This window comes from Polypterus senegalus, chromosome 13 (assembly GCF_016835505.1).
Source record: "Polypterus senegalus isolate Bchr_013 chromosome 13, ASM1683550v1, whole genome shotgun sequence".
Lineage (NCBI taxonomy): Eukaryota > Metazoa > Chordata > Cladistia > Polypteriformes > Polypteridae > Polypterus > Polypterus senegalus.
Window position 1 is genome coordinate 96,386,532 of NC_053166.1, and position 23,517 is coordinate 96,410,048.

At 37.9% G+C, this 23,517-nt stretch overlaps 1 protein-coding gene across 5 annotated transcripts in view; it reads left to right on the plus strand.

Annotated features, from left to right (window-relative positions):
* kmt5c (lysine methyltransferase 5C) overlaps nucleotides 1-23,517 on the plus strand; it is an 88,417-nt gene that overhangs the window by 25,229 nt on the left and 39,671 nt on the right. For all 5 annotated transcript variants that reach the window (XM_039774942.1, XM_039774941.1, XM_039774939.1 and 2 more), the window contains exons 5-6: nucleotides 8,466-8,575; nucleotides 13,963-14,126. In XM_039774942.1, the coding sequence (XP_039630876.1) occupies nucleotides 8,466-8,575; nucleotides 13,963-14,126 (274 nt within the window). The remainder of the gene's footprint in view (nucleotides 1-8,465; nucleotides 8,576-13,962; nucleotides 14,127-23,517) is intronic.

Below are 23,517 nucleotides of genomic sequence, written 5' to 3' on the forward strand. Positions count from 1 at the left end.
GTCCAAATCCAGGCGGTTTAAAGCACCTGACTACATTAAAATCCACAAGTAGTTGCAAATCGTCTGTCCATTTTTTCCATTGCCGAAATATGCCAAGCATATTTCTCTTTACACAGTTCTCTTAGAATAAGCTTGGCAGGCAATATGACTGGCGCTAGACATCCAAGTGGGTCATATATTGAACTGACCACTGACAAAATGCCACGTCTTGTAGCAGGCTTATCTTGTAGCTTTACCTGGAACTTGAAACTTTCAGTCTGTGTGCACCATTGAACACCCAAAGCTCTTTCAACTGGTAGCAGATCGTGGCTTAAGTCCAAGTCTTTTTGATCTATTGCCCTGTCTTCTTCAGGGATTGACAGCAAAACTGCTCTGCTATTACTTATCCATTTTGTAAGATAAAATCTTCCCTTTAAGCAAAGGGCTTTAAGATCTTTGGCCAGTTTTATGGCTTGTTCTTCTGTAGCAACTGACTTTAAACAGTCATCAACATAGAAATTATTTACCACAGTGTTAACTGCTTCCTCTGTAGCTGTGTCCCTTGCATCCTCTGCTGTTCTTCTTAAAGCATAAGAGGCACAACTGGGTGACGAAGTAGCACCAAATAGATGCACTGTCATTTTGTATTCCTCAGGTTCATTGTTTAGATTACCTTCGGGCCACCACAGAAAATGAAGAAGATCCATGTCTTTTTCTGGTACTTTCACTTGATAGAACATTGATTTAATGTCCGCCATGAGAGCGATTGGTTGTTTTTCTTTGGATGGTATACTCCATGATGAGGGATGTACCATATTTTTTCATTTTCGAGGGTCCACTGTTCAGTGGGTACCTTTATGGCATAACCCTTGTCTAAAATGTCTTTCATGAACACTTTATAATCCTCATGAAACGTCGGGAACCTTGTAAGTTTCTTTTTAAGTCCTATAGCACGTTGTTTTGCAATACAATGATTGTTTGGCACTTTAAGCGTTTCATCTTTAAAAGGCAGATTAATGCAATAGTGTCCGTTCACTAGACTTGCAGTGTCTGAGGCTATGCGCATGAATTTAATGTCTTCCTGTGACATTTCCTCTTTTTCTTCACAGTCGCGTTCTGGAAAGTCTATATTGTATTGCTTGAGTAACATTTGTTCTACTTGCTTTATTGTTACACAATTGACTGAACATCTTTTTTCACTTTCGTTATCTGACTCCTTCGTATAGCAAACAGTCCATTCTAAAAGCTGTTCTTGTTGCAAACGGTCCATCTCCTTCGCTATGTATGATTTCCCATGGCTCCAAGAGTTTACGAGAGTTTGTACCTATTATTAAACCTACTTCTGCGTTTATTTGGGGTAGGTGTACATCTTTAAGGTAAGGCCATTTCGTAATATCTTCTTGAGTAGGAATTTTATCTTTATTACCAGGTATAACAGTTGCTGTACGTTACCTCTGGTAAATCATAAAACGTGTTTTCTTCTATCCCAAAGACTTGTAACTCTGTTAAGATTTTACATTTTAATGGTTTTTCTAGATTATCTAGAGTGTTGAGATACAGATGCGATTTTCTTCCTGAAAAGTTTAATTGTTCTCTTATGCTCTCTGTGCAAAATGTGGCTGTACTACATGGGTCTATTAGAGCATATGTTTCAATATATTTTTCATTCCCTTTGGATTTGAGTTTAACTGGAACCGCAGCTATGACACTATCTCCGACCTCGGTAGCCATACAAGACTCTTTCGGTGTTATGGCGCATTGGTAGAAGAAGCGCTTTTCTGTTTCGATTTACAGCTCTCTTCTTTAATGGATTTAGCTTTATCATCAGAGTTCTTTTCTTTATTTATATGCAAAATAGCTGGATGAAACTGAGAGCATATATTGCATTTAATTTTTTCTTCACAATCTTTGCTAAGATGTCCTTGTTTTAGTCAATTTTACCTTCATAAGTTAATTTCTGAATTGCGTTGCAGTCATTAAGATCATGCTTTTTGTCGCAGAAAAAACCGTGTTTACCGTGTGTACGCTCAGTTGTCTCCTTTTTATTCTCCTTTTCAACAGTAGTGGCAAAATGTGAGACAAAGTTGTCCTTTCTCATTCTGCCTTTTTCAGGATATTTTTCGTAATCAGCCTTTTCTTTCTCTCTTTTGAAGGTATAGCTTGAATAGGAAGCACCATACATTGGATCCAGGGAAGCTATGAGTCGATCTTCTAAGAAACTATATAAGTCAGCGAGACCTGGTCTTCTTCTTTCTTTGCTTTCGATCTCTGTTGCTTTATTTTGCCAGAGCTCTCGTAGTTCTTGTGGTAACTTCGATGACATAATGCGGATGTTTAAATTGTTTTCGAATTCGTGTCCGTCCTTTAGGCCCGACATAACAATTTTACAGTTACCAATGAAGAGCGTGTATGTCTTTAAGTTATCAATATCTCCTGATTTCAATTGTGGCCACTTCCTTACTTTCTTCATGTAAGCATCTCCTATATGAATGTGGTTTCCGTAAATGTTTTCTAATATTCTTCTGGTATTTCTGTATCCTTCTTCTGGCAGCAAGTATAAGTTATTTAGAGCAATATTTTTAGGTTCGCCTTTGGTGAATTGTACCAAATACTCTAGTTTGCTACCAGGATCACTCACTTCTTGGTCGATAATTCAATCAAATGCTCTTATAAAGTTTATATAAGTCAATGGATCGCCTTCAAATACTGGGATCTTTTTATGGGGTACATTAGGTACTTGTGTCTTATACTGTTGTTCTTTCTGTTGAGAAAGCACTTCATTTTGTTGCTGATAAGGCGGTTGCTGGGGATTATTTTTACTTTCATTCATATTTGTAAAGTTGTAACTGTTTGCCTCTGACGACTTTTCAAATTTCACATCTGGTTTCTGACTCAGTCTATTTGGACTGCGATTGCGCCCTTTAAGTGCTTTTAATTTTGTGTCGGATTCTGCAATAGCTGTCTCTAAAGCCAATTGATCTCTTTTAATTTTCAATTGAGCTTCTTCAGCTTCTCTTTTAGCTTTCAGTTAAGCTTCTTCAGCTTCTCTTTTAGCTTTCAGTTAAGCTTCTTCAGCTTCTCTTTTAGCTTTCAGTTGAGCTTCTTCAGCTTTTCTCTTAGCTTTTAACTGCATTTCCTCCATATCTAGAGCCTGTTGCTTTCTTTGATTCTCTGCTTTAGCCAACAGTATGGCGTGTGCTGCCTCTTGAGATCTGATGAGGCTCATAGAAGTCCCGGCTGAATTTGTACTACGTTTAGATTTTGCGGAGATTTGGGATGCTTTGGCTGAATTTGCCGCCGAACTTCTATGTCTTTTACTTTGAATGGAAACCTGTGAGACACTATCTTCTGGAGAGACGTCAGGAAAGTCATTCGTCGTTCTGTAATCCTTGAATTGGTTAGCCAAAAAGTCGGGCTGCTGGTTGAAGCTTATATTTTGACGTACTTCTAAAACGCAATTCATTGTACATCCCGTAAAATTATTACAAATTTCCATTTTAGCATCAAAGTCCTTTTGTAGCATTTTCCGTTTATCTTCATTACTCCTGGAGGGATAGGAGTTTGTCATTTAACCTTTTATATTCCATTCTCAGGTTAAAGAACGAGTTCTCGATGATCGATTTTATAGATTCACAGTTAAATTAATTTTTTTTTAGATCCTTTACAGTCTTCATCGTATTAAATAATTGTATTTGTAGTCCATTTCGGATTGAAGTTTAGTTGTTAATGAATTGGACGGCTTTATGTTATCATCAAGATGATCCTCCATTGAAACATCATGATCGTCGTGACTTCCACTCACACCACTGTTACTTTCAATGGGGTTCGAAATGTTCTCTGGCTCCCGGACTCAGATGCCGTGGCGTTGAAAATGCAGGCTTGCTTTCTTTTATAATTCAAGGCAATTTTAAACTTTCGGTCCTAGGTAGGTTCAGATCTTAAGCAGGTTTCAAAACTTCAGGCTGGTTTTTTAACTTTAGTGTAGCCGCCTGTCTATAAGGCGAAGTCGGGCACGGGTAAGACGCGTGTCAAAGAAATCACTCGGTCCAAAAGTTCGTTGTTAAAAATATTTAGTGAAAGTTAAAGGCAATCAATCCATACAAGAATAAAAAGAAAAATAGTTACACACAAAGAATAAAAGCAAAAAAGGAAAAATGTATCTTCTATTAACTTAGTTTTTCTTATGAAACTTTGGTTATTTCTATACTTAAAGGTTAGTTATTTCTTCTTCTGTATGCTTTAAACATATGGTTCAAAACGCTTTTATTTTACGAGTTACTTCACACTCAAAAGGCCCCTAGGCCGTTGGCACATAGACATGCGCCCAGGCACGGTCACGTGCATAAGCACAAGCACGAGCACAAACAAGAACACATACAAGGACACGGTTAAAAAACCGTATGCCTCTGTACCTTACACAAGGCAAGGCTAAACACTTACTAGAGAACATTGTTAACTCATAACTGTTAAGAAATGACAGGAAAATACCAACTCAATTCTATTCACGGGGGTTTTAGGAACCTCCCATATTTTATGCATCTATATCTATATTTATATCTATACTAATAAAAGGCAAAGCCCTCACTCACTCACTCACTGACTCATCACTAATTCTCCAACTTCCCGTGTGGGTGGAAGGCTGAAATTTGACAGGTTCATTCCTTACAGCTTCCTTACAAAAGTTGGGCAGGTTTTATATTGAAATTCTATAATGGTCATAACTGGAAGCTGTTTTCTCCATTTACTGTAATGGAGATGAGCTTGAACGCCGTGGGGGCGGAGTTTAGTGTGACATCATCACGCCTTCCACGTAATCACGCAGTGCGTAGAAAACCAGGAAGACCTCCAAAAAGCGCTGAAGAAAACATGCATTATATAATTGAGAGGCAGCGAAACAATAAGAAGCGGCGAGTGACATATACAACCATATTTATGAGTTCTGCTACTTGGAAACAAAGCCGATGTAAACCTACACTTTAAATTAAGTTCATAGACAGGCTGCCGCTGGCGTTTGTAATTTAGTGCCTGCCCATATAAGGACGTCCGTCAGCAGCAATCCAATAGCAAACTCCCACTAAATATTCATGGGTGACACAAACTCAGCGAAACTGCGAGAGAAATTTTTAACGGCCAGGACTAAGGTAACATTAAATACAGCCATGGACATAGCACGAGATGGCACCAGCACAGCTGGGAACTTCGATGCATGTACACGGCGGCTCCGTGAACTGGCGCGTGCACAGATAAAAGCAACAGTTCCAAAGGCTGAACAAAACCGAATTACACAATTGAAAAGGCAGCAAAAATATGAAGCGTCTGATACATACAAGCATATTCATAAATCCAGCTACTGCGGAAACAAAGCACACGTTGGAAAAAGTCAATGTCCGCTAAAGGAAGACAGTGTAAAAAACCCGTGCATGCAGTGTGTCAGGTCTCAGATAAAGAAGAAGATGAGCTGTTTATTGATGCAGTAAGAAGCGAATCGATGAATGAAACCTGTCATCTTTACAGCGATTGACAAACACGGAATGTAACTTGAACACAACACATCCTACAAATACGAACCTGATTGAAAGAAATAATGATAATCAAATCCTTGATGACAGCAACACTCAGTAACACTCACAAAACAAATACTGTATATTGACAGTCATGTTACGTTATTTTTAAAATGTTCCCTTTTCTTTTCTAGCTTTTTAACACACTACTTCTCCGCTGCGATACGGGTATATATATATATATATATATATATCCCGATCTACATACTCGAATAATGGATACTTTATTAGCCATCAATGATTGTTTTGGTAAAGCCATACTCAGTGTATTCATTAGATGAGCGGTAAAAAGTAAGGCGAGGGAGGATGACTTATTGAGGCATGCAGGCTGTAGTCTGGCGTCAACTCTATCTGAATTGCGATCACATTTGAAAAAATATATCTTTTCAAGTTCTATTTAGTCCATATGTGTCAAACTCAAGGGCGGGCCACATCCGGCCGGCGTGTAATTATATCCGGCCCGAGATCATTTTATATACTGTATTATTGTTATTAATGGCCGGGTATATGAAGGCTGGTAACACAATAAACTACAGATCCCATAATGCAGCGCTTCAGCTGCCTTGCCGACACTTACGCGTTAATCAAGTCTAGCTTATGATGCTGCAAGTTATTGCGAAGCTAGCTCACCGATGCTGAAGAGAAAAGTTGATTCTGAAAATAGAGCCTTTAAAACCGATGGGAGGCTGAGTATATGTTTACTGAACCCGTGTGTCTCATTTGTGGAGCTAATGTGGCTGTAATTACAGAATTTAATCTAAGGCGGCACTATGAGACAAAACATCAGGGTAACCTGAATGCAATGCAGAAGATACAGAAAGCAGAAGAATTAAATAAGAATCTGACACTTCAGCGGACGTTTTACCGTGCACAATCACAAAGTGATTTCAAGTGAAGCTGCTTTTATGGGAGACACAAATGCACCAGTGCAATTGCCCCACTTTCCCTGTTGCCAAGTAATGTTAAACCAAGTCGTCACTACGGTGTTCCCAAATCGCACTTTGCTGATAAACTGGCGCACTGAGTTTGCACGGCGCTTTGGTGACTTTGAAGAACAAAAAGTCCGTCTACATGCGGCTCGAACCTTGTGCATGTTTGGTAGCACATATCTGTGTGGGAAGCTCTTCTCAGTGATAAAGACTAACAAAACAGCACACAGGAGTCGCCTCACTGATGAGCACCTGCAATCCATCCTGAGAATCTCCACAACACAGAACCTCACACCAAACAGAAACGAACCTGTTGCCAAAAAGATGCCAGGCGTCCAGCTCTAAAATGACATATGAGCAAAGACAACTGAATGATTTGATTTGTTATTGCTGAAAGGAACACATTTTATTTATATTTCCAGGTTTTGTTATGCAGCATGTTCATATTTGAATTTGTATAATTTTGACAGGATATATTTTTATGGAGAGCAAAATCTTTTGGGATATTTAAAATCTAAGTTTATTTTTATATAAAATTACATAAGAGTAAAGAAATTTGAATGTTTGTTCTTTTAACGTTTACTTTATTTCTAACTTGTATAATTTAGACAGGATATATTTTTATGGAGAGCAAAATATTATAAGTTGTTTAAGGTTTGAGTTGATTTATTCAGAATAATATTCCTGTCTGTTTTACCATTCCTACCAAAGATATTTCTGTCGACTAAATAAAAATTCCTTCTATTTAAAATTTAAATAGAACTTGAACAAATCTGATAGTTCATAATATCCACGCAGACTTGCGTAAGAGCGGAGTTATCCGTTTTAACAAGCAGCGTATTGCACTGATCTGAAATAGCTGTGTGTGTATATATGTAGATATGTATGTATATGTATATATATGTTTATATATGTGTGTGTGTATATATATATGTATATATATGTATATATATATATATATATATATATATGTATATATGTATATATATATATATATATATATATATATATATATATATATATATATATATATATGACCGCATCACTCACAACAGTGACAAAACAATTACATTGACAATCATGTTACGTTATTTTCAAAATGTTTCCTTTTCTTTTTCATTGCTTCTTTAACACACTACTTCTCCCTATTTTATGCTATGTAGCTGGTATTTTATATATATATGTATATATATATATATATATATATATATATATATATATATATATATAGTGAGAGAGAAAAGGTAAATAAAGTAACAATTCATGCAACACAAAGTATCATATTTCTTAGTTTACAGGTGTGTGCTCAAGTGATTATCTCCCACTTAGCACACAGCAGGAAATAAGTGACCTGTGTATATGAAAGGGATTACACTCAGAAATATTTATCATTCCTTTCCTGAAATAGAGGGACAATCCTCTATGCCTTTAAAACAATTTCAAAACAGCAGTGATTACATGTCTGTTTTAAAACAAAGTAAAAAAAAAAAAAAGGTGATGGAGGTTATGTTGTAACCTTTTTCATTTTTAAATGGTTTTCCCCACAAATTAGCTAAATGTTTTAATGGTTTTGATTCACTTCCCTATTATGCATAACCAGTGGTTTTGTCACATACACACTCTTACTTGGAATGGGAGCTTTTGTCCTTCACCTGTGCAACTGAGAAAAAATGAAAATTTGGTAAGTTTTTTCACCGTACATCATTCATTTTCCATTTTTCTTTAACTGTGCTTTCCTGTTTTGCTTTCAGCTGCCTCTTAATGCTGCCATGCCCTGTATTGTACACCTTATATTCCTTTGTTAAGTTTTTAATAGTTGCATTAAAGGGTATAATCTTCTATTAAATATATGATAATAAATATATATATAATATATGATGAAGTCCGTGTCAAGCATGAGTACTTAAGAAACATATTTACTGGACATTAGTGTCTAAATGTAGTACTGGAACATTCCTAGCCTAAAGTCTACACTCCTGTTTCTTTTGTTTTCTAGGTATTTCGGTACCTCAGTGCTTTCTTGCCGCAAAGTGGATTCCAAATTCAGGCTTGCAACCGTTACTCCTCTGAGACCAATGGTGCCAAAATTGTTGCCACAAAACAGTGGTGAGTGTAGAGAACTATGCATATGTTTTATTTTTTAAGTCTATTTTTATTTTCCATTCCCTATTTGAGTATGTTTCTTCTCCTTGCTTTTTTCTGAACTTGAGGATCTAGATGCAATACGCTTTACAAATAGACTAACTGAGTTAAAATCTCAAATAAGCATTTTTGCACAGGCCTTTGATAAAGTGTTTCTGGGTTAAATGGTGCAGGAATGACAGTTTTGATGATCATGTTTTAACTATGTAGGACACACTGACATTATGCATTCTCATTTTATCTTGAGCACATGAATTAAAAGATCAGAATTCATTAACTATGTACTGTATTATTGTGGAGTTTGTGAGACTTACTAGGTATATTATCATAATAATTATCATAACTCCTATACTTTAGAATTAACGCGCACAACTACATACAGTGGTGTGAAAAACTATTTGCCCCCTTCCTGATTTCTTATTCTTTTGTATGTTTGTCACACACAATGTTTCTGATCATCAAACACATTTAACCATCATTTAACAAGGGGGCAATTACTTTTTCACACAGGGCCATGTAGGTTTGGATTTTTTTTTCTCCGTAAATAATAAAAACCATCATTTTAAAAACTGCATTTTGTGTTTACTTGTGTTATATTTGACTAATGGTTAAATGTGTGTGTTGATCAGAAACATTTTGTGTGACAAACATGCAAAAGAATAAGAAATCAGGAAGGGGGCAAATAGTTTTTCACACCACTGTAGGTCCTCTCTAGACGAAGTCTTGGCTGATGCCAATATTCCACCTAGGACACAGCTTCATACAAAAAGATCTTATTCACTCAATGTCTCATTTGATGCCAGTTACCAGTTACCCTGCAATATTCTACTTAGGACTCCTGTCACATAATCACATGTAAGAGTGATGCCAAATGCCTGTCACTGCTACTACTCTACATAGGTACTCACTATCCATCAGCACTATCAAATAGTGTCCTCGTGACACACAAAAGGTCAATCACTTTGGTTATAGGGCCACTTTCTATAGAACAGTGTCTTATTTCTAATATACTTGTTCTAAATATTGCGGAGCAACCTCTCAACTTTGATATCCCTTTGGGCAAGAAAGCAGCAATCTTTCCACATTATCTGCCCTAATATTTACTTCAATTACTCAAGATATAAAGACAAAGTATAGAAATGTACAATTCAGTATTGATTAAAGTATTCAAAATAACAAATAGAAGTATAGAAACAAACAGCAAAGTCTCTATGTAAATAGTCTTAGAAAAGCTTACTGAAAAATTAGCAACGTGAGGAGTGGATGTTGTCCTGGGTGATATTTTGATTTAGCGATCAATGTTAGTCATAGATTAAGTTTTTCAACACCTATGGTCACAGTTGTCTTGCTCTCTGATGTCACTGGATAAGTCATATTCATGTTAAAATTTCATATGAGGCTTTGGGACATGTGAAATTGCATATATTTGGTTGGCTGGCTGTCCTTATGATATCTGAGTCTGCTCAAAATCTTTATTAACCTGGTTTCCCAGGCTATAAACTAATTTAAACAGTTTCTGATCAATACTTATTTTCTCTTCTTGGGATATAAACTCATTGAAGAAGCTTCTTTTCCATACTTACAGTGCCCTATATAACATCTGGTGAAAAAGGCACATTTTTCATTGATTTACCCCTCTGCTCCATAGTATGATATTATCAAATCAAAGAATTCAGATGTAGTTAAAGTGCACAATGAAGACTTTAATTTAAGGGTATCTGCATAAGGTCTGGTCACACCATGTTGAAATTACAACACTTTTTCTACATGGTCCCACACATTTCAGTGCACCATACTATTCGGGAACAACTGGTGTCACAGGTATTTGTAATTACTCAGGTGTGTTTCATTGCTTCATAAGTGCAAGTCCAAGAATCCTAGGCTTGCTTCTATGTAAAGACTAGCTTAGCAGTCTGTAGTTGCCATTGTTCAACATGAGAAAAAGAGCAGTGCCAGTGAAAGTCAAAGAATCCATTATGAGGCTGAAAAACAAGAATGAAACCATTAGATTGGTAAAACAGTATTTAGGAAAGTAGGTTGAAGAGGAGAGACAATGAATATGTATGCAAAAAAGTGTTGGAAATGAAAGTACAGTTGAAGAGAAAGCAAAGAAGGCCAAAGTGGAGGTGGATGCATAAATTAAAAGATTATCTGTTGGAAGAGGGCTTATCTGGTGATCAAATGCAGGACTGAGCTATTTGGAGGATGTTCATCAGGCACATCAACTCCACATTGAAGTGGGAAAATATAAAGAGGAATAAGAAGATGCTTTCATATAATCATCTTCTATTATCCTTATGTTATATATAAATAGTGTTTTGTTTATTTCAACAAGCATGTCTGGTTTATTTGTGAAAGTAAGTAAGTCTATTGTCATGATGAACCACAACCGAAAAAGAGCAAGTGTTAATGTTGACTTTCAACGATTTATGATCTTTGTTCATAAATTGTGCAGATCTTTTTCATATTTCTGGCGTCCTAACCAGAAAGTGAAACGTATTCCTCACTCTACATTTAACTTTGTGTTACTTGGTAGTTTTTTGTTGATTGTTTTCGTTAACACTAGAATCCCTGAAGCCTATGAAAAACCATGTAATCCTGGCCCATCTTAAATCCCTTCTTACCCCTACTATCAGTGTCTTTTGTTTTGTAAATGTATTGATCAGCATAAGCAGCAAGCAGACTACCGTCCCATCGCCCCTACCAATGGAGCTCAACTCGAGCAAAAAGCTCTTCCAGCTCAAGCTTTGTTTCTCCCTGTGTGATGTGCCTGAAGTTGTATAGGATAAATAATATAGCGTTATTTGGAACACATGCATTTTATGTGTGTTCTATGTCTACTGTGTGTTCCGTGTCTACAACGATCTGTGTAAGTGTAGGATGACAGGGAATGCAAGAAATGTTGAACACATACCGTATATACTTGCGTTTAAGTTCTCCCGCGCATAAGCCAGGGCTTGATTTTACCGTATAATTCCTGATATTTTATAATGTCTGCCGTATAAGTCAAATGCAGAAAACTCGCACTGTTAATCCAAAAGATTATGATATGGTAATGCCTACCCACCTGAGAGACAAACCACAGACCACCTGAGAGACAAACCACAGATTGTGCCTACGTGACCAGACGGTAATACCCAAACTATTCCGAAGCGTTGATTGTACTGTTGTGTTTTTTTTTTGTATCTCGCATCCTCATACACCCTTGTCGTAAGAGTATCCCTTATCTACGATGGAATGTTCGATCAGAAGAAAATATGAAGGTTGTTTTAAATTAAAAGTTGTTGAAGTTGTGAAAGAAATTAGTAACTGCGCTGCTGCAACAAAATTTGACATATTTGAGAAAACTGGTGTGCGATTGGAGGAAGCAAGAAGGTGAAAAAAAAAATTGTGTGCCATTTTGAACGGCGTATAAGTTGGGTCTTTTTTTTTTTTTATGATGGATTTTTCAGGTTTCAAGACCCGACTTATACATGAGTATATACAGTACCTAAAACAAAAACTTTTTTCATGTTTTAGTACTAATGACAACATTTTGACATGAAGTGTATAATGTGTGAAGACTTAAGTCCAAATATCAAATAATCACTTTCACAAAACGTACATGTATAACAAAGCAAGTGCCATGCTGACACTTCAGTACGCGAGCAATGGTATGTGAATGCAGTCAGACTTCTTTTTTTTGGGCACATACACCATCAGATCTACACACTAGCATGGAGAATCGCTTGTGTACTGAAGAGTCTATAGATGTATGTGGAAGCTGCTGCTGCATTTGTAGTGGTATTACACATAGAGGAATACTTTGTCAGCATGCCCGTGTGGATCAAACACAGGAAGCTCTGTAGTCTACTTATGACTTTAAGATGCAAGAAGATAAATAAATCAAGGTAAACTGTTAAATAACATTCAATTTTTTTATTTTTTTTATTTTAAATATATATAAAGACCATCACAAAATATAATCACAAACCAAATGTTGCACGATACCTTGTTGAGCTCGGCATGCCTTGCTCATTCTCATCTGATTTCACCTCTATTATAGCACATGTGTATTTGAAAACAGCAGTGTCAGATTTTGGGGAGGTGCATGAACATGACTGAAAGAATAAAACTGAATTAAAAAAAACACTAACCTTTACAAGTACCATAAATTTACAACGGCTGTTGAAGACTCAAATCAAATGTATGTTTTTATTGTATAATAGTAACAATAAGAGCAGCTCACTACTCAAAACGTTAATTCTGGGAAGCGGCCAGGATCAAACCCAGGGATGGGGGAGATGGGACAGCAATCTGCTTGCTGCTTATGCTGATTGACACATTTACAAAACAAAAGACACTGATAGTAGATGTGTGAAGGGATTTAAGGTGGGCCGGGATTACTATTTTTTTCGTAGGCTTCAGGGATTCTAGTGTTAATTAATTACAATTACCAATGTAAAACTGATAATTGAGTAATCATTCACCTCATCCTACAGCTACATTGGGAAAACAATACTGGCTTTACTTAACATGTTTTTGTAGTAGTGTGATAAGTGGTCCGTGGTGTCAGGTGAATTTTAAATAAATCCTGTATGTTGAGTACGTTTTGCTCCACGGTTAATTCAGGAGCTGGCTGATCATGCTGCATACACATGCACAGCCCGGCCAGATCAGTCAGGTGCTCCATGGTGATGCCATGGAGGGTGCTGCTTATTACACCTGTGCCCAATTGCAGCATTGTACATAAGGAACGTGCACGGGACAAAAAGGGGGAGAGGTTGAAAGACGAAGAAAAGTAAACAGAGCCGTGAGAACAGCATTGGGAGGAAATTCAGGATGAGCGAGCCAGCCAGCCAGCGTGTGAGAGGCAGCGTGGCTATTGGCCTCACAATGGAGCGAACGATCAACGTAGCCACTCGGCAGCTTAAGTGAGGGTCGGGTTGGTGAGGACTGCAGCTGCTGTGGTCTCTGTCACCTGAGCAAGTCACGAAGGAGCAGGGGAGACGAAGAGGTAGTTGTGCTGGGCTCATCTGAGAATGGTAGGAACACTACCAGTGTAATGACTATGTTGTTGATTTTATTCTCATTTTAAGTCTTGATTTTAAACTTGTGGATCATCACTGTTTTACAGTATTATTTGTTTATTTAGTGATGAAGAGAGCACTGCACTATTTGGACAGTTTTATTTAAAACAAAGTCAAACACAAATCATTTGCTTCATGGGTGTCCTCATTTGCCTGGCTCATCTCGGTAATGTTATCGACAGTGGTAGGTTCAAGAGGCAACACAAACCATCACAAGTTGTTTTTCATTTTCACTGTGATCAGTTTATACTCCTGCTTATGCTTTCTTCCTTTGTATTTCAGGAATATTAATGACAGATTGAAGCTGCTGTTGGGGTGCATTGCAGAGCTGGGTGATGCAGAAGTCAGTCTCCTGCGTTCAGGGGTTAATGATTTCAGTGTGATGTATTCAACACGCAAGCGATGTGCCCAGCTGTGGCTTGGGCCTGCAGCATTCATTAATCATGGTATGCCCTAGATTTTTTGTGCAATTATTTTTCACATTTGTCTCTTTTTTGTCTGCTTTTTTGCTTAACTAAAATGCATCAAAAATATGCTTAAAAACATAATAAAATTAATATCGAGCAATTTTGAATACAGGGAAAGTTGTTTTGTAATCATGTAAAATAGCTTACTTTTACTGAATTTACAAGAGGAAACAACTTTGCATGTTGGCTTTAACAAGAATAATGTATTTATTCTTAAATTTATGTATGTATGTTGGGCTATTTTGGTGATTTTTCAATATGGCCAGGTTTGTTTTCCTCCTTTCATAAAATAGTTCTGCCACAGATCAATTCCTGCTTTATCTAGTGACTTGTTGATGGTCATTCTTCTTCCTCTTTTGGCTGCCCCTGTTAGGGGTCGCCACAGCGAATCATCTTTTCCTATATTTTCCTGTCCTCTGCATCTAACTTAGTTATACCCACCACCTTAATGTTCTTTCTCACCACATCCATAAATTTTCTCTTAGTCCTTCCTTATTTCCTCTTGCCTGACAGCTCTATCCTTAACATTGTTCTCCCAATATACCTAGCATCTCGCCTCTCCACATGTCCAAACCAACACAATCTCACTTCTTTGACTTTGTCTTCCAACCACCCTACCTGAGCTGACCCTCTAATGTACTCATTTCTAATTCTGTCCATTATTTTTACACCCACTGCAAATCTTAACATCTTTAACTCTGCCACCTCCAGCTCTGTCTCCTGTTTTTCAGTCAGTACCACCATCTCTAGGCTTTATAACATAGCTGGTCCCATCATGTACACTTTCCCTTTCTCTCTTGCTTATACCTGTCTGTCACAAATCACTCCTGACACTCTTCTATACCCTGCCTGCACTCTTTTCCACTTCTCTTCTACACTTCCCGTTACTCCGTACAGTACTGTTGATCTTGAGTATTTAAACTTCTCCACCTTTGCCACCTCTACTCCCTGCATCGTCACCATTCCTCTGACCTCCCTCTTATTCACACACATGTATTCTGTCTTGTTCCTATCAACATTCCATCCCTTTCTAAAGCATATCTCCACCTCTTCAGGGTCTCCTTAACCTGCACCCTATTCTCACTACAGATCACAATGTCATCGGCAAACATAATAGTCCATGGAGACTCCTGTCTAATTTTGTCCATTAACCTGTCCATCATAATGTAATCCTACCTCTACCTTAAATGCATCCGTCATTCCTACCACAGACCTCACTACTGTCACACTTCCTTCATACGTATCCTCTGCCACTTCTTACATACTTCTCTGCCGCTCATATATTACCACAACTCCTCTCTAGGCACCCTTCATATGCTTTCTCTATGTTTCCAAAAATACAATGCAAATCCGTCTGGCCTTCTCTATACCTCTCTGTCAACACCCTCAGAGGAAACCTTGCATCTGTATTGCTCTTTCCTGTTTGAAACTATACTGCTGTTCATTAATCATCACCTCACTTCTTAACCTAGATTCTACTACTCTTTCCCATAACTTCATGTTGTGGCTGATCAGTTTTATCCCTCTGTAGTTACTATACAGTTCTGCACATCTCCCATATTCTTAAAACTAGAATTACCAAAGCCTACAAAAAAACTTGTAAATCCGACCCACCTTAAATCCCTTCACACCACTCCATCAGCGTCTTTTGTCTTGTAAATGTGTCGACCAACACAAGCAGCAAGCAGCCTGTTATACTGTTTCCCCACTGGGGCAAAGGGAAAGGGCAAGAATTTCTCGCAGTTCCTGCCCTGATTATCTTGGAGTGAAGTGCTGGAGTTTTAGAAGGGAAATAATCGACCGTTATTTGGAACACATGCATTTCATATGTGTTACGTGTCTACAACAATCTATGTAAACACATCGTTAAAACGAATGTTTTTCATGTTTTAGTAATAAATGACAAAATGTCGACATGAACTGTATAATGTGTGAAGGCTGAAGTCCAAATATCAAAAACACTTTCACAAAAGGAGCAAGTGCAATACAACAGCTCCGTTGTGCGGCAGTAAGAACTGCTGACTTGTAATCAAGAGGCTGGGGCTTCAATCCTGGGTGCAGGGTAAATTTACCGTTTTCAGTAGTGAGCTGCTCTTATTGTTAATATTATACAATAGAAACATAGATTTGATTAGCATCTGTAACAGCCGGTGTAAATTTATAGTACTTGTAAAAGTTTGCGTTTTTTTTTCACTTTTTTTTCTTTCAATCACGATATAAGAGAACTAACGCTGTTAGTTTTTATTTGAAACTGGGAATAACTATAGATGTGAGTGGTAATTTTAGACAATGGAACTGGAAATTCTCTAGTCTGGGGGGTTAAAAGCTGACAAACAAATGCTGGTGAATCTGCCGCCTTCATATCTCACTGTCACTTTTTTTTTTTTATTCAGTTTTATTGAGTGTTCCTGCTCACGCTGAATTAGTATGCACCTTATGGTCCATGATGCCAAAGCCACACTGACAAAAAACAGAGGTATATATAGGTATATATGATATTTGGAATAATTCATTTTATGACTTGTATAGTACATTTCGGAAAACATTGTGGTACTGACGCAACATTATTCATATTATTCATATTCATTTGCATACCTTCTTGCGGTTGTAATCAGTGACTGCATTTTTTATTTCTTTTTCTGACTATAGCAAACACCTACTCGCAGCACTTGGCACTGATGCTTATAGTGCGCTTGTTGGCCTTTGACCCTTGCATCTTGCATATTCCTCCTTCCATTTCATACATGAGTATAAATGCCAAACGTGATCATGTCTGTTTTTCCCTGTCCAGGATACTGCCTGTTTTGCAGTTGCTCATTCACCCTGTTGGTTAGTACTGCTGTTTTGGCCCATCAATTGGTTGTGCTATGTCTGTCTTTTGCATAAAGTATGTTCTTAGTGCAGAGAATTTAAATTAGTGTAATATTAAAAAATATAGACAAATACCTTGACATAAAGAAACAAGAATCAGCTAATTTTCTTTTTTTTATGTCACCAGACTTCAATTAAATATGTCAAAACATTTTGATATTTTGGAATATTTAGTATTTCTATTAGAGGGAATTATTATCCTTGAATATTTAGGTATATTTTGAATTGTGCTTTCTTAATAGATTACTTAATGCCCTAGATGTACCATCTTGCCAAATTTCAACTTTTTAACTTAACAGTGAATAGTGTTTTTGTTGACTGAGTGTGTGAGTGAATGAGCAAGTCAACTTTGCATTATATATAAATATATAGTATATTACACTGTGGTAGTTAACCCCGACACAGACAGGCATACCACATGTCCAAATACATATACTTTTTATTGACTTTTATAGTACCCAATGCACAATCCCCAGCACTCACTGCTCAGTCCTTTCTTCTTTCTCTATTCTTCTGTTGCCTTCACTCTTCCACTCAAGCTCTGTCCTCCACCTCTCAACTATAGCTTGTCGAATGGAGTGAAGCAGCCCCTTTTATATTGCACCCAGAAGTGCTCCAGGTGCTGCCTGACAAACATCCTGGTGAGGCGGAAGTGGACATGAACCTGGAAGCACTCCAGGTTTACCAAGATCATCTTCTGGCAGCACTTCCGAGTATGGCGGAAGTGCTACATTCCAGGGCTCCGTAGTTGTCCAGGCGTCCACTGGTGGCAGCCACTGGCCCCAGCAGTGTTGAGCTTCCAAGCCATCCACCAGAACATCTAGATATAGATATGTATTTTTACAAATAGGCATTATTGGTAAATGACAACAGAGTAGTCATAAATCACCTTAAAATAAGATATGACCATTTGGAGTCAGATGAAAGAAAAATTAAAATGCAGGGAACAAAGTTTCTTGAGAAAATAAATGTCATTGTAATTGACATTAAAAATGTATATAGTTAAAGTTTCTCTGACCTAGACTGTGCACCTCTTCTATCCATGGAAATATTACAATATGTTGAAGTAATCATCAAAGTGCATAATCACAGAAAACCAATAGTTTTTTCTTTTCAGTGTTGCAGTGTTCCTCTAACCACTTTCTTATCTTATGGGATAGGTGGATGAACTTTGCCCAGGTAGCAGTACTTGTTATTGATGAATTTTGTTTCTCTTGATATAGGTGATTGATGTGAAATAATATGAAAGTAAAGCAACAGACAATTTGAAATAAGTTTGCTTTTTAGATTTCTTTTGTTTTATTACTTAGAAGAAGACACCTGTTTTTTATCCTTAAAGTTTTTTATTATGCAAAAATTTTATTATCTATACTAATAAAAGGCAAAGCCCTCACTCACTCACTCACTCACTCACTGACTCATCACTAATTCTCCAACTTCCCGTGTGGGTGGAAGGCTGAAATTTGGCAGGTTCATTCCTTACAGCTTCCTTACAAAAGTTGGGCAGGTTTTATATCGAAATTCTACGCGTAATGGTCATAACTGGAAGCAGTTTTTCTCCATTTACTGTAATGGAGATGAGCTTCAACGCCGTGGGAGCGGAGTTTAGTGTGACATCATCACGCCTCCCACGTAATCACGCAGTACATAGAAAACCAGGAAGACCTCAAAAAAGCGCTCAAGAAAACATGCATTATATAATTGAGAAGGCAGCGAAACAATAAGAAGCGAGCGAGTGACATATACAACCATATTCATGAGTTCTGCTACTTCGGAAACAAAGCACGATGTAAACCTACACTTTAAATTAAGTTCATAGACAGGCTGCCGCTGGCGTTTGTAATTTAGTGCCTGCCCATATAAGGCCGTCCGTCAGCGGCAATCCAATAGCAAACTGCCACGGGTAAATATTCACGGGTTAAGGACTGTGCTTATGGAGAGGAAGATGAGATGGTCAGGGTGGTGTTTGACACAAACTCAGCGAAACTGCGAGATAAAGTTTTAAGTGCCAGGACTAAGGTAACATTAAATACAGCCATGGACATAGCGAGATGGCACCAGCACAGCTGGGAACCTTCGATGCATGTACACCGAGTGGCTCACGTGAACTGGCGCGGTGCACAGATAAAAGCAACAGTTCCAAAGAGCGCTGAACAAAACCGAATTACACAATTGAAAAGGCAGCAAAAATATGAAGCGTCTGATAAGCATATTCATAAATGCAGCTACTGTGGAAACAAAGCACACGGTGGAAAAGTCAATGTCCGCTAAAGGAAGACATTGTAAAAAAACCCGTGCATGCAGTGTGTCAGGTCTCAGATAAAGAAGAAGACGAGCTGTTTATTGATGCAGTAAGAAACGAATCGATGAATGAAACCTGTCATCTTTACAACGATTGACAAACACGGAATGTAACTTGAACACAACACATCCTACAAATACGAACCTGATTGAAAGAAATAATGATAATCAAATCCTTGATGACAGCAACACTCAGTAACACTCACAAAACAAATACTGTATATTGACAGTCATGTTACGTTATTTTTAAAATGTTCCCTTTTCTTTTTCTACCTTTTTTAACACACTACTTCTCCGCTGCGATACGCGGGTATATATATATGTATATATATATATCCCGCTCTACATACTCGAATAATGGATACTTTATTTGCCATCAATGATTGTTTTGGTAAAGCCATACTCAGTGTATTCATTAGATGAGCGGTAAAAAGTAAGAGCGAGGGAGGATGACTCATTGAGGCATGCAGGCTGTAGTCTTGGCGTCAACTCTATCTGAATTGCGCGATCACATTTGAAAAAATATATCTTTTCAAGTTCTATTTAGTCCATATGTGTCAAACTCAAGGGCGCGGGCCACATCCGCCCGCGTAATTATATCCGCCCGCGAGATCATTTTATATACTGTATTATTGTTATTAAAGCCGGGTATATGAAGCGCTGGTAACACAATAAACTACAGATCCCATAATGCAGCGCTTCAGCTGCCTTGCCGAACACTTACCGCTTACTAGAGTTATTGCGCACTGAGTTTGCACGGCGCTTTGGTGACTTTGAAGAACAAAAAAAGTCCGTCTACATGCGGCTCGAACCTTGTGCATGTTTGGTAGCACATATCTGTGTGAGAAGCTCTTCTCAGTGATAAAGACTAACAAAACAGCACACAGGAGTCGCCTCACTGATGAGCACCTGCAATCCATCCTGAGAATCTCCACAACACAGAACCTCACACCAAACAGAAACGAACTTGTGGCCAAAAAAGATGCCAGGCGTCCAGCTCTAAAATGACATATGAGCAAAGAATGATTTGATTTGTTATTGCTGAAGTCAACCGAACAAACGCATTTGCACGTATTGCTGTGTGTGTATATATGTAGATATGTATGTATATGTATATATATGTTTATATATGTGTGTGTGTGTATGTATGTGTGTGTATATATATGTATATATGTATATATGTATATATGTATATATATGTATATATATATATGTATATATATATATATATATATATATATATATATATATATATGTGTATATATGTATTTGTGTGTGTATATGTGTGTATATATGTGTGTGTATATATGTAGATATATATGTATGTATATATGTATAGACACTACACTCACTCATTACTCACAACAGTGACAAAACAATTACATTGACAATCAGGTTACGTTATTTTCAAAATGTTTCCTTTTCTTTTCATTGCTTCTTTAACACACTACTTCTCCGCTGCGAAGCGCGGGTATTTTGCTAGTGTAAATATAGTCAATACTGTAGTTAAGCACAGAGCACTATGCTAACGTTTTTGTAACAGTGTTTAATTTCAAGTGCTGGCGAGATGGTAAATGGTAAGGTTGAACAACCTTCAAAATATACAGTTACTACCTTTAAAAGTATACAGTGCAGGGATATTTATGGTAATCATTTGACACTTTTTCAAATCTTGTGCTATTGTAATAGGAAAACAGTTTTTTTTGAAAATGTTGATCTAAGCTTTTCTTCCCAGGAACATCATCTAAACAATAAACAATGTATGCTTGAATAATTTTTGCCTGAACTGGCTAAGATCTTTCTTAAGAGTACTTGCTTTTCTTCTTGCTAGATTTGCAAGTTATCTGTTCAACTAATTGCAAGTGTGAGCCTGTGAAATGTTTTGTGCGGAGCCTGTGCCACCTTAAGCTTATAAATGAGATATGGACTTCATATATACGCAACACAGTTAAATTGAAAATTCTTGAGGCATGCTGACGTGAACTTTGCAAACGCTAGAGGCTGCTGAGAGTTTTTGGTGTTTTCTGTGGTGTGAGTGTTAAATAAAAAAAAAATACATTTTGCTTTTAAAAACTTGGGTTTTGGTTGCAGCTAGGGAACCATGTTAGAATTTTTAAAGCTTTTTTTTATTTTGCTTTTTTTTTCGTCCGCACAAGATCAGAAGTAGTTGGTTGTTTGGAAGTGCGCTTGGAAAAGTTACTTGTACTTGTTCTCTGTATCTGAACTAGCATCGAGGAGGTAGGGTAGAAAGCAGCAGTAACTAATATCGGCATTTTGAAGCAAATAACAGTGATTCCTTAGCTTAAAAGAAAATAAAAAAAGGCTGACTTCAAAGCAATAAAGGGGAAGGCTCAGCAGTGCGTAGGTAAACGCCCAGCGTTAAGATGCCAATCAGGCAGTAGGGGATGTAGGAGTAGATAAGATAGTAAATTTTTATTTCTTAGTACTTAGCGGTCCAGAGGTAGAACAGTTAAGTGGGCGACTGCATAAGAGTTCATTAATACAAGAGAATACAGTGTGAGAGGAGAGGTTTTAAGTAAGGAATAAGGGAAGTGTACAGTTAGGAGAGAGAAACTGACAATGAAAAGTAAAGTTTACCTTATAGAAGAACAAACAGGAGGTAGCAGAGAGGGAGAACAATACAGGAGCTTAAGTGGACAAGGTGTAAAATAGCTGTAGCAGTTCTTAGTGTTACCATTTAAATTAAATCATTTAATTTTAAGAAAAGTCAGTTTTACTAATCCTAAATTAAATTTTAATAAGAGGTCTGTGCAATGCAAGTCCTGTTGGATGTTGGACTTTTTAAGTAATGGTTTGGACGAGCCAGTTGTCCGAGTGCTACATCTGCAGGCGATGCCAGCTGATCCAGCACCTTGAGCTTAGGGTCTCTGACCTAGAGGAGGAGTTGGCTTCTCTGTATTGTAGAGAATTGGTGGACTTGGCCCAAGTGTCCTTCAGAGAGATAGTGTGCACCTCCAGAGAGATAGTGTGCACCTCCAGAGAGATAGTGTGCACCTCCAAGGTGGTGCAGAAGAAGATTCCAGACCAGACATGTAGAAATAGGTGGAAGGCATAAGGTAAAGGATGCACACTTTCCAAGGGCATAAACCCCAAAATTAGAAGTGTCAAACCGTTATCACGTGCTTGCGGAGCTGGACAGTGTCTCTGATGATTCTGAGGTGGTAGACAGGGATGAGGAACCCCAATGGGCCACCTCAAAATCAATTCCCAGAAAGAGAGAGGTAGTGATAGTTGGGGACTCAATCGTTAGGGGGATTGAAGCGCAGATGTGCTTCAGAGACGGAGAGTCTCTTACGATGTGTTGCCTTCATGGTGCACAGGTGGGGGACCTCCCTGGATGGTTGATTGGCTCTTGGCCAGAGCGGGGGTGGATCCAGTTGTCATTGTTCATGTTGGAACAAATGACATGCATAAAGATATTCAGTCTGTCAGTTCTGCAATCCAAATTCAAAGAGGCGCCATGCTGAGGAGCAGAACTGACAAGATAGTCTTATCTGAAGTTCTGCCTGTGCCTCATGCCAGTCCAGGTAAGACTGAGGAGATTAAGAGGCTTAATGCGTGGCTGAAATCTTGGTTCAGGGTAGAAGGGTAGAGGTTTATGGGGCATTGGGATTCCTTTTGGAACAGATGGGACCTGTTCTGCCATGACGGGTTACATCAGAACCGGAGGGGCACCATTGTATTGGGGAGGCTGTATGAGTCGACTAATAGTCGAGGATTGTTTAAACTTGGTAATGGGGGGTGATGGGGAGTTTAGGACAGGCTAGGTTTAGATCTATGCATGGAGGAACAAACAACCTTACAGAAATAAAAATGCGGAGTAATGTAAATTCTAAGTCAACATTTAAATGTAGAAGGAGTCGCACATTAAAAATAGCTTGCCTTAATGCTAGAAGTTTCAAAAATAAGGTAAGTGAGTTGGAGCTGTATGTAGCAGAGCATAATAATGATATCATTAGCAGTAAAGGAAACCTGGCTAAATAACAAAGATGGGGATGAGAGTAACATAGAGGGATACACATTTTTTAGGGAGGATAGACAGGAAAGAAAATGAGGTGGGTTTGCTGTTTATGTCAAACAGAATTTAAATGTAAGTCCTCTTCAGTTGAACGATGAGCCCCATCTTAGTGAGGACATGTGGCTTTGCCTGGAAAATATTAGGGAAATAGGTCTTATT